Source organism: Gallus gallus, chromosome 9 (assembly GCF_016699485.2).
Source record: "Gallus gallus isolate bGalGal1 chromosome 9, bGalGal1.mat.broiler.GRCg7b, whole genome shotgun sequence".
Taxonomy (NCBI): Eukaryota; Metazoa; Chordata; class Aves; order Galliformes; family Phasianidae; genus Gallus; species Gallus gallus.
The window spans coordinates 8,522,561-8,538,313 of record NC_052540.1 but is presented as its reverse complement, the minus strand read 5'-3'; the positions used below and the strand labels follow the sequence as shown (position 1 = coordinate 8,538,313).

At 40.3% G+C, this 15,753-nt stretch overlaps 1 protein-coding gene across 4 annotated transcripts in view; it reads right to left on the bottom strand.

Moving 5' to 3' along the window:
- Window positions 1-161: 161 nt before the first annotated feature.
- Window positions 162-15,753, bottom strand: part of NYAP2 (neuronal tyrosine-phosphorylated phosphoinositide-3-kinase adaptor 2) — a 156,239-nt gene continuing 140,647 nt past the window's right edge. For 3 of the 4 annotated variants that reach the window (XM_422618.8, XM_046898619.1, XM_046898620.1), the window contains one exon: window positions 162-4,151. In XM_422618.8, the coding sequence (XP_422618.4) occupies window positions 3,924-4,151 (228 nt within the window). In that variant the 3' untranslated portion in view covers window positions 162-3,923. The remainder of the gene's footprint in view (window positions 4,152-15,753) is intronic. The other variant, XM_046898618.1, reaches the window with a different exon arrangement.

Here is a 15,753-nt window from a genome sequence, read left to right as displayed (position 1 = left end):
TTGTTCATTTCCTCCAACAAACGATGCGATTACAAATGTGCCTAGGGAATTCTATAAATACAAACCTGTGACTTGACTTTTCTTCCAAGCAATCTCTGGCTAATTCCTAGTGAACAATCCAGCTTTAAACTGAAACCATCAAATGAAAATGAACAGCCAAATATTTTAAACTATTGCTTTTTATTATAATTACACCGGAGCACAAATAAATAAGCACTAAATTATTGTAAAATATTGTCAATGCACTAAAGAAAGCAGAATTGATCTTCAAACAACATCTTATTACTTCAGAAGTATCAAAGTACATTTAATTACATCTTACCTAAAAAAATCAAGTACAAAAATGAAAAGAAAATTAATATGTATTTATACTGTGTATATAGAAACGGCTAGTAATATATTATTACAGTTAGCCTCTAGCTACTCCTTACTCCTACACAATCTCAGGCACATACCTGACAATTTCTAATGAAATATGAAAGAAAAGCAACATGACATTCAATTTTAAGATATCGGTAAATGTATTACACTGGAATGAACACAGAATGATTTCATTTTATATAAAACCCTGTCATTTAAAAACATAGTGCCGTTGTCCACTTAGAAATAAATAAACAACCCAAACAAAAAAGAACCCATACCATTGTATACCATTTGCTTTGTCAAAAGGAGCAATAAAGTAGACATACATTGGCTAATATACGTAAACACATTTTTAGTGCAAGAATAACAAGACCTGTGACTTTACTGTGCTTTCTTGAAATCACAGTGCACTTTACACAAATTGCTACACAATAATGTTTAACTTCAGGAGTTTAAAGCAAAAGAAGTGCATACCAAACAATTTCATATATACAGTCTTCGTAAGTGTGTGTATATATGTGATCTGTATGTATATACAGATTGCATATTTATACAGACTACAGCTTTAATGACCGCGCGTAGCTAAGCACTGTCATTCACCCTGTGACACAGAAACTGCTGAGACATTAGGTAACGTGGAGAACATCTGAACAGCGTTCCGACGGCACGCAGCAGGCAGTACGACGCACCGCCACGTGAGTGATGGGGTGGGCCAGCCGTCACAGGACACCAGGCCACGTCTGTCATGCCCTGGCTGTGTCCGTGACCTTGGGAAACTCCTCACCCTGAGCCTCAGCCCCTCCTCTGTATAACGATTCTCGCGAGCGTGAGGTTCGGTCCACATTTCTAAAGTGCTTGGAAGGTAAGTGCTAAGTTCTGTTTTACTTTTTCACGTAGTGTTGCACTTTAAAACAAAATGCCATTGTTTCCATGGGATACAATGGAGGTCTGGAAGCACACGGGCAGTTATTTAAGGACAACATAAATAGTGTTGAGCAATAAAAGCAAAACAAAGGGTGGCTTCTATGGCAGGTTGAATGTACAAGCAAGTCTGTGACAAGAATGCTTCAATTCCCTGATCGTTATTCCTATTACGCATCGATGTGGAAAGGACACAGTATGAACAAACGCTACTGTACACCGTACCGAACTGCTTCTTTTCATGTTAGCTGTCCTTTAAAGGGTCTGACAGCGCAGCACCCGGCTCACCCACAGGTTGGGACTGCACAGCCAGCGCTTCGTGGGTGTCACAGCATTGCCAGACGGCGGTTTTGTTTTGTCACCACAGGTTTAGTGCAGATGGGGAAAGAGCTGAGCTGAGTATTTCATGCATGGTTATGAGAAGTTCTTCTCTTGCCACCTAACAAGGAAGACAAAGAACAAACGCTTTCTGAACAATGAACCTGTTATCTCAACAGATTTCTCACAACCAACAAGTCGTCTTCTAGCCAGCAGATTCTGGAACTTTGTGAGATCTCTGGAGTTTTTCTTCTGCCATTTTCTTTCTTTAAAAAAAAAAAGAGAATAAGCAGAATGTACAGTTGGTGTAGCGGATGTAACATGTATTCAAAGATTCCTTCACAGCCTCTGGAGTTTTCTACTTCTTCTGCCATTTGGGCTGTGAGGGGGTCTTTAAATCTGCATTTCAATTGTGTACCCATTCCTGTCACGGTATATCCTTAACATACAAATATTTAATGCACACATCTATGAGTATATAGAGAGATACATGCATATATACATATATATGTGTGTATACATATGCATATATACATACACAATAATGCTAATATACATACACACATATAAACACACACTTTATCTTTTACAGAAATCTCAGTTTGGACATCAAAATATACATTAGTTAGTTATAAAATATTTAAAAACTTTATTTCAGAGGCTGAAAAGAAACTGCTACCGATAAAGCATTACTCAAACTCAAACTTTAGCAATATAGATTACAAAAACCTTCTAAAATTTGTTATTTTTGGTTTTTTGATCAGCAATTACAGCTGTGGCAATGCTGTCAATAGAATTTCAAAGAAAAGCCGATATAACAAGAAGTTTTAAACAACACAACTTTTCTTCTCACAGAATATAATACTAAAATGATTGTTTTAAAGAAGAATTTTGTGCTACCAAATTTCAGACACATAGAAATTTAAATATACAAAATATATGCCATAGGTCATTTTTTTTTTCCCACTCCACAGCAGTACAAGCTTCCCTCGTTCTCAACAGCTTCTTCTGGAAGATATTTCACCGCATGGATTTCACCCTCATTATCAACTTAAACCATTTCTTTCTCCCGTTAAAACCAGGAGGTCATAATTCTTTGGTCATGACATAATATTCTGTCAAAATGTGTGTAATATCATACAGGACTCTAAGCCAATTTCAGAGGCAGCCAGGAAGATGACACGGCCAACGTGGCAGAACATGTTACATGGCCTCTGCTTCTAACCCATGAGATATCGAGGGAGATTTCTGTACCGGCCATCAGGGGGGCTGAATGCCAACCTCCATAGGTAACACACGATAATCTGACACAGGACATGCTGCTGGATTTAAAACTAATAAACATGTAAACAGGTTTTTCACCCTTCTTTTCTGGACCAAAGACAAATGCAGACAGGAGCCATGGCTGCAATGCCACAGCTATAACCTGCTAACGAGCGGGCTCCTCGCCACGGGCTGTACATCGCTCAGTCACAGTGAACCATGGTCTCCGCTAGCCAGCTGGATGTCTTGGGGAGGAGTTTCTGTTTCGGGGTTTTCTTCAGAAAATTTAGCTTCCCTTGTTGGCAAGTTGTTATAGATGGAGATTAACCGATTAGGATAAAACCAAGGGCAATGTATGGAATTAACTTTGTGAGAAAACTGATGCAGAGCAATTTGTGTTGTAAATGCAACTTGGGCATCCACATTGAGCACTCCCATTTGCATGGCCTGCAGTTCTGCTGTTTCACACCAAAACTCTCTCCCTTGTCCAGCCCTCCCTCCAAAAAAGCTAAGGACGTCTAACAAGCACAACTCTAGGTAACTTCTACAGCCCTAGCACCGAGTTGTTTTGTACATTGTCCTGTTAAATATAATGTACAACCACATGCTTTTGTACAGAGGCCAAATCTAGGCAGGTAAGAGAAATAAAATGGTGGTGGGGGTCGAGAGGGAACATTAGAATACCACATAGAAAATAGTTAATAAAACCATATAACAGTAACATTATATAGTAAAATTCTTCATAAATTTTTGAATATATATATATATATATTTCAGCAGTGTTATTAGTTTGGGTGTTTTCAATATATTGGCAAAATATTTACATTCTAATATCTTCTGGATCCAAAAAAATCCTGGATAAATATATATGCCTTAATCCAGTTGGAAACTTAGAACTTTCTTTTGATTGACAGATGAGCACTGTACGGGTGTGTTTTTTTCCTAGGAAGTTCATCACCTGCAGGTAAGTCTTAGTTAGAAGAGCCTTTGCCTCATTAAGAAAGCTGGCTACCTGTACATGGTGCAACGTGGTGGGGAGAGCATCCTCCACACACCTCTCAGATTGCAGTGTCCCAGAAAACAGTTTGTTGTTTGGAATAAGGAGGAGGGCTATATTTCTTGGTCCCGGTGTTCTTTTTCCAACTCGGCAAAATAGGCATGCTGTCCTGTTTGCAGAGTCCTTTCTCTGATTTCTGTCGAGCTTTTATTTCTTTGCAGAGGCAACGTTTTTTCTCAATCATATCCAGCATTGTATGGTCCCCTTGCAACCACTGCATACATGTCACCTGTTAGGGGGAGAAAAAGAGAGGAAGAAAGGAAAAAGAAGAAAAAGAAAGTATACAAATAACTATTTAGCTATAGATTGAAGATGTCGTTTCTTTGCAAGGTTAACATCACTCTTGAAATACTCCCATTTGTCTCAGAACAAAAAATCTCTATGCCAACAAAAGAAACAAAGTCAGTCTTCACTTCTTGCTACTACTCTAAAGAAAAATATGGGTAATAAACAGTCCCCTTTTTAACTTCTCCAGAGCACTGAAAGCTAATAAAGATGAATGTTTTTGGCACACTAGCTCTAGTTGAATTTTAAATGATGGAAAAGATCTTAAAAATGCACATGGATCTTAACAATGTCCTTAAGTTGTAGAAATAAAAAATTCTGTACACTCAAGCCCATGTTTTATATTGCTTTCCAAATCCAATCTGTCACTTTAAAAGCATGCTACTAACACTTCTGAGTATCAAGCTAAATATAACCCTGTGTTTAGTTGTTTTTTTTAAATGATTTAATGAACTCCATGAGAATTATATGGATTAACCTATCCTTCTCTATGATGATATTTCATTTACTAGAAGGCTTCAACTGTTTAGAAGCTCCATGTCTTCACACATGTAGAATATTTCAAAACAGGATCCTGATCCAAAAAAGGAGGTTAGCATATGTTTAGTTGTAAGTATATGTCACAGCCCCGCCAAAGCCTGAGAAAGTGGCTTCATTTGAGTTAAGCAGGGTGCTCACGTGACTGGAAAATGTGTGTGCCTTCAAATGCTTCACACTGAAATCCCAAATACTAAACTCTCTTGAAAGAGCTTATCATACTTGGATCACACATCGCATACCTGCAAACCAGAGAGCACATCTGAGCACATAATCTGCAAATCTGGAGTGATTTCTTAAAATCTCTCAAAATCTATTTTCCCCACTGGTCATAAATTTTTAAATAAATGCATGCCGTGCACTTGCAGGGGCTGCCCAAGTACATTTTTAATCTTGCCATGCAAATGCACATGTACACTAGTGCTTTGGCAGCATTTTATGATTCAAGAAGGAAACATGTTTTTATTAGTAGTATTCAATAAGGCGTCTGCATTTCATTCAAAAATATCAAAATGCTAAATGTGGGCATGCACTGAGCTCCTTGCACTGGGGAATGGTCTTCCTACAAGCCAGCAAAGAAACTGCCATTGACCTCTGTAGTTGCTGTCAGCTTGAAGTGCAGTTAGCTGCTCTGGATACATGGATAATGTTCAGAATCATAGCAGGAAGTAAAACTAAAAGAATAAATATGAGAAAACCTAACAAAAAAAGTAATAAAGAATGCAAACAGAAAAATAAACAGAGTACAGAAAAGTCATTTTTTTTTTACAAACTGGTGTAACAAATGGTTTTTAATGGCTGATACAGGATAAAAGAATTTTAGATAAAATATCCTTTCTTTATACTGAAACAAAAATATGCTTACCTTGTGTTATACATTAAATAGGTCTCTGAGTAGATCACAATATGTGTTTTGCTCTCAAACGTTCTTATGAATTTACAGTTATGTGGGTAATTTATCAGTAGTGCACGCACCCTCCTTACAGCTGAACCAAACATCTTCAGGAAGCCTACCATGCCTCTCTTTCTAATCCAATGCTCACTTTATCCTCAGGAGAGGTTTAACACAGTGCAGGTATGAAGCAGGTCACCTGCCCCAACCCAGGACCTTCTCCCTTTGGTTGTCTCTTTGGCCTGGTCCCCAACTCGTCCCAGTGGCAGTACTCTCTCCTCCCGCTCCTGGTGACTCCATGGGCCATGGATAAGGCTCTAACAAAGGCAGTTTTCCTGCCATGCTATTCATCAGTGACGCGTTACTACTTACGCAGCAGTGTCTTCATTTTGGCTGGGTTCTCCTATGTGGGTCAGGAAAGGACAACGCAGTCTGCACACAATTCATTAAGGAACACATCAACAACACACGGCAGCACACCAACTTCTGGGCTGAACTCAAAGGCAGCCGTGCGTGAGTGCAGGTGTCCCCTTACAAGCATGGGGAGCGCTTTCCTTTTTATGACCATCTTGTGAGCAAACAGCCCACACTGGCACCAAGCCCAGGCAGCCTATGGCCACACATCGACACCGCCCGCAGCACATCCAAGGGAGTGTGCCTTGGCCACACCATCCACATCCTCACCATCACACCACGCGATGCCGGAGCCAGCACAGCATCTTCTGGTAGCTATTCCACTTCATGGGATTCAAGGGGACTGAAGCGCGATTTTGACACGCTAAGCTCTGAAATACCAATTGCAACTTCACAAAGATAGAAAAGGTGCTGCAGAATGTATCAGTTACACAGACACTCTGCACCCCCTGCAAAACAGCCCCTAAAATAAACCTAAGTGTAGACAGCTCCAGAATCCCTTTTTATACTGTCCACCATATTGTGAAGCAGTTAGAGAGTCCTTTACCATGAAGAATTCAAGCATTTCCCCTTTCCAGGACACAGGTTTTTTAACACTACTTGTGATGGTTTAAACACTATGTCTGTTTGAGGGCTGTTCCTCACACAGCACCTTCCCGCAGAGCACGTTCCTTTCCCATCACTACGCTCAGAAAATGTGTGTGTGGCATGAAGTGCAGAAAGGAGACATGGAAAATCATTTGCCAAAATGGACTAAGTGAGCACATTGGCTGTTGCTGTGTTTAAGGTATAAGGGAAAAAGGTTTAAAAGGGAGAACAAATGTTCCTGGCTTTCTTTTTGGTATTTTTGCCCTACTCTAGCATTAATATGCAGCAAAATAGCTTTGAGCAAGAGCAAGAGGGACCTAAAAGAGAATCATGACAATAATTGTTGCTAACACAAAATCTCCAACTGCGTGATCTCCATTTTCAGCGAGTCCTACACAAACTATGGGCAGTGGGGCTCCCAGGCCAGCACAACACTCAGCAGAGCTTTTTTAATCCCACAGTAACCTGCGATGGCTTCTGCAGGGCTGTTGAGGTGTTTGAAGCCAATGCTTAGCACCGGGACTTAGACCTAATCCTTTCTGTGGCTGCTGAATCAATGGAGCTCTCACTTTGGGCCAGAACTAATTCTTCTCATACTTCTCCCTCCTTTCATTTCTACAAGGGATATATTCAATGCGAGGGACACAAAAAAATAATGGTTACAAGTTACTGTAAAGAAGTAGAGCATTCCTAATACTACACAGCTATATGGCCACCCTGTTCCTGAAGGATCCTAAAGTCCCAAAATTGAACATCCACTATAAAAAAGCAAAAAACCTCTTCCACTATGCAAAACTGGGTTCTTCTACACAGTTTTATTCATCAGCCTACGAGAGATCAATGTGTTGTCACCTTACTTCTCCTATATGCCCTATTTGTAATATTTTTATTCTCAAAATATTAGCAGTGAACCTTATTATGATCTGTTGAATACCCTCAGATTTTATTCTGGCAGTGCCTCAGAATAAGAAGTCACATTATAAAACCATCTTTCAACTAAGAAAAAACAGTAACTCTGGCAACTTCAACATTCTCAAAGTAATATGCAAAATGTTATGTCTAAGAAAATCTGTCTGAGTGAAAGGCAGAGCCCGAAAGGTCACTACTGGTGAGTGTTTCAGTGCTTTATGAAGGTCTGAGACAAATCAGCTGAACAAATTCCCTCCATTGCAAAGTGGGACTGGTGTATATTTGTGTGTAGGTGCCCCCAGGAGTCTTGGGGAGAACTCTGATGGGCAGGACAACTACAGTTGAATTGCTCTTGAAGGACAGGTCCTCTAACCAGAGGTCAGCACACTCCATAGCTCTCTACCACATCCAAATTTACTGAGAAAAGTCCATAGTCCTGGAGAAAATCCAGAGGAGGCTTTGGGAAACACAATCCTGCTGCTATTCTCTGCAGTCACTGCAGAGAAGTGTTCCCATTTCTGTTGCCCTGGTATGGGCTCTGCCTGGCCTTGGGCGCTGCATGGCTCCTGCACAAAAGCACTCAAAGTAGGGATATTTAAAGGAAGAAACACAAATGTAAATTAACATAGCTCTTTCCCAGCTCTTAGCAAAGCACAACAGATTTGTTCTGAACAGAAAAAAAGAGAAGAAAACATTATTGAGCAGCTACTGATGGATGTGACTTTCTAAACCTCTTGGCTGCAGTAACAACGTAAACATCTTGCGTCTTTTTGTTGGCAACCATTTAAAATGGCAGACAGGACATCCTGGCCCTTCAGGAACTGGACTTCATCAATAGGACCCAATGCACCACAACACCACAAGCAGGTCTTTGTGAGCTGCCGGACACATGCATGCTACTGAAGAAGAATAAAGCAGAATCTTTATGATATATACAAACAAACAATCCTACATTGTAAAGCCTTTCCAAATGAAAAATACGAGAGCTGTGAAAAGAAAAACGTGGGAGCCAGATTGAAAACACAGTGAACAATCTCTGAAGCCAGGCCGTAAGGGTGAAGTGTGGGTTGGATAAATCCATGCCAATTCACAGTCCTGAGAAGCGTTTCAGGAAATGTTTCATTGAAAGGTGCAATACAGTTCCACGAGAGTGCCTACAAAAATATGTGCTGCTAAAAATCCCGTGGGGGAGGAGAGTATACTGGCCATAAAGTTCAAAAGTGTTGTCCATTTTCATCAATTTTCGATTAAACTTTTCTAATATTTGCATTGACCACCCAATATTTTCTGCTCTGGAACTTCTCTGAGCGTTTTCTTTTATTGCATATGAACTTCTAATGACCAAAAAATAAGCATGGATCACTGCATGAGGGCTTAGGCAATGCCATAACCCATGCTTTCTGTGTGACATCTTGGCTGTCAAGTTCTTGGTTTGCCTTTTTTTAATGCTGCTGTCTTTTTGGAACTTAAATCAGAAGCAATAAGAGAGTCCCATGATTCAGTGGTGCTTCCATAATTTTTTTTCCTAGTGCCATACATTCCCACTTACTTTGCTGAAACTACATGTTGTGGGGCTGAGGAAGATGCTGCTCTCTTCTGGTCCTTATGAGTGTCCTCTCTCTGCTATAGGACAGGCAGAGGGGCTGATCTCATTTACACAAAGGATGAGGAACACCACACCTCACACATGTAGTCATGGATGTTGTTCAAACACTCTTTTCTTCATGACAACAGCATATCATAAATAAAATGAAAGCCCAACAGCTGATGTGAGGCTGTAACAAAGTGATCTTAAAGCAACTCAAACTATAATGAAATAAAAACGTCATCGACGTTTGGAGATTAGTAGCAATGCCTCCTGCATCTGTAAACAACGTGATCCATGAGCAGTGCAAGCTGTGAGCAGTGCTACCCATCACTCAGCAGAGCCAAGCATGCTGGATTGTTTGGGCAGGCTACAAGTAAAACAAAAAGGCTTTCTGAAAGCCACTTACCATCCTCTGGGAGGAAAAGATACTGCCTCCCTCTTCCCTCTTGCCTGTGCTCATACAGGAGCTTCCAAACTCTCTTTCCCACTGAAACACTCGGTGGTGCCTTCTCTCACGCACATGGGTCCCAGCCAGCTGGCCGGGAGGTGTCTCCAAGGTGCTTCCACTCCGGAGGGTGGCTCCTAGGAGGCAGCTGTATGCCATGGCTGCAGATGGCAGAGGGCTAAGCTAAGTAGCAAGAGTTAGCTCATGATGTGTTCTCTGACAGTCTTAGCTCGACGTGGAGATCCTTTTAGCATGCCTTCACAAAATGGGAGTTGTCCAATATAAGAGTTCAGCAGGAATCAGGTTTCAAAGGCTCTGGGCACCGAGATCTTTTCCCATCTGAAGCCAGCAGGAGTGTGCCCGCCAACTCCATGGGTCAAAGAACTTGACTACAGTTTGTTCAAACAAATAGTAACCCTCCCCACCACCCAAATGTTTTTAAAAGCCTTCTGAAAAGCACTTGGAAAATGACAAGGTTTCTGTTGCTAACTGTTAGCTACAACCGCTGCACTGCAATTAAACGTCGTTACGTCCAGTGGCTGTAAAAGCTGGGAAGTGAGTGTAAAGCTACAGGCTACATCTGCCACCATTCCTCCGGAACAATATTGTCAAAAAAAGGTGTAATTTGACTCGGACCAGGTAGTCATTCACACAGCTCTGTACTGCTACCCAGCTCTCCCATTATTGCTAAATTCAAAACAACAATTGGTTATTAATACAGAGGTGATTAAAAGTAACAGCACGTTCAGGAACACGTAGCACGTGCAAGGTGAGCTGTGAAAGCAGACACTTGCCATGCAGTCAGTGCATGGCAATGCTCCCAGGACAGCTGAGCACACAGTTGCAAATTTGCCTCCGGAAGCGTTCAGGTGTTTTCTAAAGGTGTCCTCCAAACCCGCGGCCGCAGCGCAGTGAGCCCTCTGCATTCCCATACCCACATCACAAGCACAGCCCTCCCGCTTCCCTCACAAATCCTTCTGTTTAGGACACACAAGGAAATTTTCATTTTTTCCTTGAACTGGGAGGAGTATGAACCAAAAAGGCATAGAAGCACATACTGATGGCCTGTACTAAGCATACGTTTTTATAAACTTTGCTAGCAGTACATTTCTAATTGCCACACATAACACAGCAGAAGTGGAAGAACACATGCATTTCCAGCTTTCTCAAGAATTTTCCCCTTTATATTTCTAATTCAATGCAAGCCACTAAAAGCCAATTTTCTGTTTGTACAAAACACCTCTAATGCTACTGGCACAGATCTGGAAGTGAACATTTGCCAGCCAACCTGTCATTGTGGCAGAAATAATGTAGGTGTTATCACGCAGTTGCCGGCATCTCAGTTCCCAGATCCAGGTGATAATATTTTTAAGGGTTGGGAAAGAATTCCATTCGCACAACAGTTTTAACAAAATATTTGTAATCTTCCACCGCATATTGAAAGGATTTCACTGACACCTGATGTTTCAACTTCTAAAACCGCATACGCAGCGCATTTTAACATTTGGAGTTGCTGAGTTTAATGTTTTGATTTCCATTATTCTGTATTTCCAAACTTCTGGGGATATGTTTTCTTACAAGCGACACCACTATAGAAGAACAACACAAAACAAAACAACACTCCCTGTAAAAACTGTTCTACCCCTTCATGCAGCTGCTGTAATTATACGGTGCAATATCCTAAGAGAAGTCTGAGCACCTTTCCTGAATACAGGACTTGCTAAAAGACTTATCACATTGCGCTCTGTGCTCTGACTAATCCACTACTTAAAAGCAGTTAACAAGAATCTTGAAACTCCAAGAATTCCCAACGATTCCAGATTATGAACAATTAACGCTGACCTAAAAATTAAATTAGCAAATAGTTAGTAAACCATCAGCACCTCTGACTCCAGACCTCCTGTCGCACAATTCATTGCTTACAGTTACTAAATGCCGCAGCTACTTTGCACAGAACCAGCATTGCACACACACCTATGCCTCAAGTTTTCTGGCTACCCTCAGATTATTGCTGAGGCTATCAATAAAGAAAACCTTAAAGGATAAATTCACCATCCTGCAGCTTGTTTTCATGCTGACAGTCTCACTACAGATCTTCCTGACCCTGCATTAGTAACATATTTGTAAACCTCTACCCTTCTCATCTAAGTTAATATTTTTTACGTCAAACAACTGTCTGAAATGTACTGCTTGATTTGCTATTGGGTACACATCCTGTAAATGCTGGTATGTTTAAAGTAAAAGGCTGTAGAGCAACTCATACTGGATATATTGTGTAAAGTTGTCTCATGCATCTCATTTATGCAGTGGATCATCACAAAGTGCATTTCTATTGAGATTACTTATGAAAAATCAAAGCTTAATGTATGCCTTTGCTAAGCAATAAACATAGAACTCAAGCTACCCACCATGACACATCCTCTCGTTCACTGCAAAATAGAAAGGAAAATTCAATATTGTATTAGGTCAATCACAGGAGGCACAAAGGACAGAATACCTGGTCTTTGTGAGAGTTCAGTGGTACAGAGATCTGGCGCTAACAGCACCACAGTGTAACACTTTACAGTCCCAGATTTCATTCACAGGTTGCTAACCCTGTCTCCCCACCTCTCCCTCTTGCTGAGAGTTGCTACTCCAACATGTGCACTCTAACTGCACATCTACCAGTCTTAAAATAGCAGGATGGTTTGAAGCAGTGACCTCCATGACTACTGTAGCCAGCCCAGCCTATGACCAAGCATGTCCACAGTACAAAACACCTGAAATTAGTGTCTCTTGCTCTCAATCATGGCAGTTTTGAAAAATGGTCATGTTTTAAATCTCATGCTGAGATGAAAAGCCTCCTCCTCTGAGGTAAGATATGGCATGGAGCACGGAAAGCAGCTGGTGGGCAAGATTCTTATCTCTTCAAGATCCAACCCTTGCAGATCGCAAAGCTCTTGTGTAGAAGGGAGCTGAAGGCAGCAGAATACAAGCTCTAGGTCATTGTTTCTTATCATCCACTGGTGACCAAGAAAGACAGAAAAATTGAACTAGGAATAAAGAAAATGAGTGGGAACAATACCAACACTTGAAGAACTAAGAGAAAGTGGGCACAGTGACCTAGTCTAATGATGTAAAAATGTAACGTGGAGAAACCACAAAATCAATCAGTTTCCCCACTTTATTGGCCATCATTTTACACAAGCCGGAAATAAATGCACAAGCTTCAGTACCCTTCCTCCTGATGCCAGCATTTGACCTGAAGATTCAACTAACCTTGATTGCTGTGACAGTTGAAGAACTTCACCAATTTTTCAGCTAAGCCACTGAGTCTTTGTATTTTCTTGTATTTTCAAGAAAATGGTCATAAGAATCATTTAAAATGTATTTTAAAAAAAGAAAAAAACAAAATGATGTATTAAGGGAGAATGCTTCAGCTCTGAAAGGGCTGCTCCCTTCAGATCTTCTTGTTTAGTATTCAGTGATCTAAGCACACTAAACCCAGCTTGAAATATAGTTAATTGACAGATACTGGACTTAGAGACTGTATTGACAGCTTCTAAAGAATCCAAATGTGAGAGCCTTTCCTGCTAGCAATACTACATCTACTCTAGCCTCAGAGCAACATCATACAATCTCATATATATGAGGAACTGATAAATAATATAGTACCCAAATCTAATTTAATCATGATTTACAGATGGAGCTAAAATACAAGTAAGAAACTTAGACTGGCACATGAAGATTTTAGAAGGTGGGATTCACTAGGTGCAGTGGTTGCCAGATGTAACTTCTGCCTTTCTGTTTAAAAGGTGATCTCCAGCTGGATGGCATTTGCTGATATAGCGTGACACCGGTTTAGCATTAATTCACTGGGAAGACTGCAATCGAGTAAACCTCGAACAGCAGCGTGCTGACCCACAGCTTCATTTGCGTGAACCTGTGAGCCATCAGGCAGAAGTGGCTCCAGCTGACGGCAGCAGCTTGGGTTGAACTCCAGCTCAGGTCTCCCCAGGAAATTTAACCACCCATCTTGTAAGGAATGGCTTAAAACAGCCATAGGTTAAGCACCAAACATTCTAATCCGTGTTAAACTACACACACATATTCCTCATAACATAAGTGAACAAATTGCCAACCGGCAAAAACCTGCTGTTTTGCTCTGGTTTGTGTTGTAAAGTTTGGTGCAGAAATCAAGCAAGAGCCATAATTTATTATTATTTTTTAAATAATAGTGTTGCCATTGTCTTTTCTCATTTTTACTCTTTTCTGTTGTGACCCAGATGTAAATTATACAATAGTTATTATGAAGCCCAGATACTAATTGTTCTTTTTCAGACTGTGAAAAAGAGATGGGCCAACGTGACCCAAGAGACTGTTAATTACTTAAGACTGGCCTGCTGGACCATGCACACAAAGCTCGCCTAATGGAATGTATCCTTTCCCCATCCTATTTTTTATTGAGAAAAAGCATTCCTTGGGCATTCCAGTTGCAGTTTATGAGTGAAATGGGAATTTGCTCTTGACGTGAGTGAGGTCAGAATTTAACCTTGTAAGTGAATAGAAAAAAATGGAAAGGATTTTCTATGACACAATTTTGTTTGGGGTGAAGGTTCTTCATAACAGTGACTCTGTCACGCTACAAATTCCATACTATTTCCTGCATAAAGATCTGTCCTCTAAGGCTTTTTTTTCTGAGTAGCTGCTGCCACTCTGCTGCAGTAATGTACTACGCATGGAGGCTGGTCTGGCTGGACAAGATAATACGATGATAAGATTAACGCTAAAGGAAGTGAATTTATCACTCCCAGGCCTCAGACAGAAACATACACGACTGTCATTGAAGCTCCAATTCAGTGAAGAACAAATACACACTCAACTGGAAAATATGTATAAATCGTCCCGTTGATTTAAAGGGATGTAAATGCCCTTCTGGCTCAAGGCAAGTTAACCTCGCCTGTATTCAGTTGTGTGCTGATTCAGTAAAGGGCCAGTAAGTGATCGTTAGCTGTTTCAATAAATGCCTAATCAATTGGCATTGTATGTTACTGCAAAAGCATAAAAGGCAGTTTGAAACCATAGCTGACAAACCTTTTCCAAAACGTAACTATAAAATTGTTTCATTAAGTACGGTACTGAAAGCTGCTCCGAGAGCTCACCTGCACTGGACACACTTTTCTTTACAGGCTGAGTAAGGCCCTTCGCTATCCAGTATTTATATGTGCAAGTCCTCCTTGTGTACAGAGTTGGGATTTGCTGCATGGGAGCCCAACTGGGTAAGGGCATTTCTAAACTGAGGGACACCTGGCTGGCATAATATACAGTGAATCATGCCTACAGAGCGTGGGCTGTTACCCAATAGTTTTCAACCATAAAAAGCTGTCATGAAAAATACAAGTATCTTTGCAATTTTGGTTCTGTTAAATATATATATATATACATTATAATTATTATTATTTACTGAAGAGCTGGAAAGTTTAAATTAGTAAAAATAATAATCTTTTAAGGATCTCATTTAAAATACATGACATTTTTATTTTCATTGTTTAACGAGACAAAATGAGAATAAAAGTAAGTTATCAAAAGTGGGTGCTGGCATTCATACGTCTCCATATTTGGCATACACAGGATGTACATGAATAGCCACACATTTCTAGTGAAAGATTATGAACAAACACACATACATATACATAGGTATATAAACATACTATACATACATACATGAGTGAATATACATATTTATGTGCATACAGTATACAGACGAGATACTATACAGGTACAGTAAGTGCAATATACTGTATAAGGCTATACAAACATCGAAAGATTCAGGTGAAATGGCAACAACCATGAGAACAAAGCTTGGATGGCTTGTGGCAGTGCAGATGGTGGGGAAAACCTCGCTGATCTGTGTCGTTTTATGCATCAGGCACACACAGTTAGAACAGAAAACATGGTACAATACATTCCATTCATATACAAAAAAGGTAAGACAAGTGGGAGTGCATGGAGGTAACTGAAATGTGCACGAGCAGACAGAGAAGGTTGTTCTACCTGGAGTACAGAATGGTACATTTACAGAGAATGCCTATATATAAACCCATGCTTTCATGAATCCATGCCATTTTTATTTCTATTTTTCCTTTAAGAATATTATAAAATTCTTCCCCTGAGTTAAACATAAATACACACAG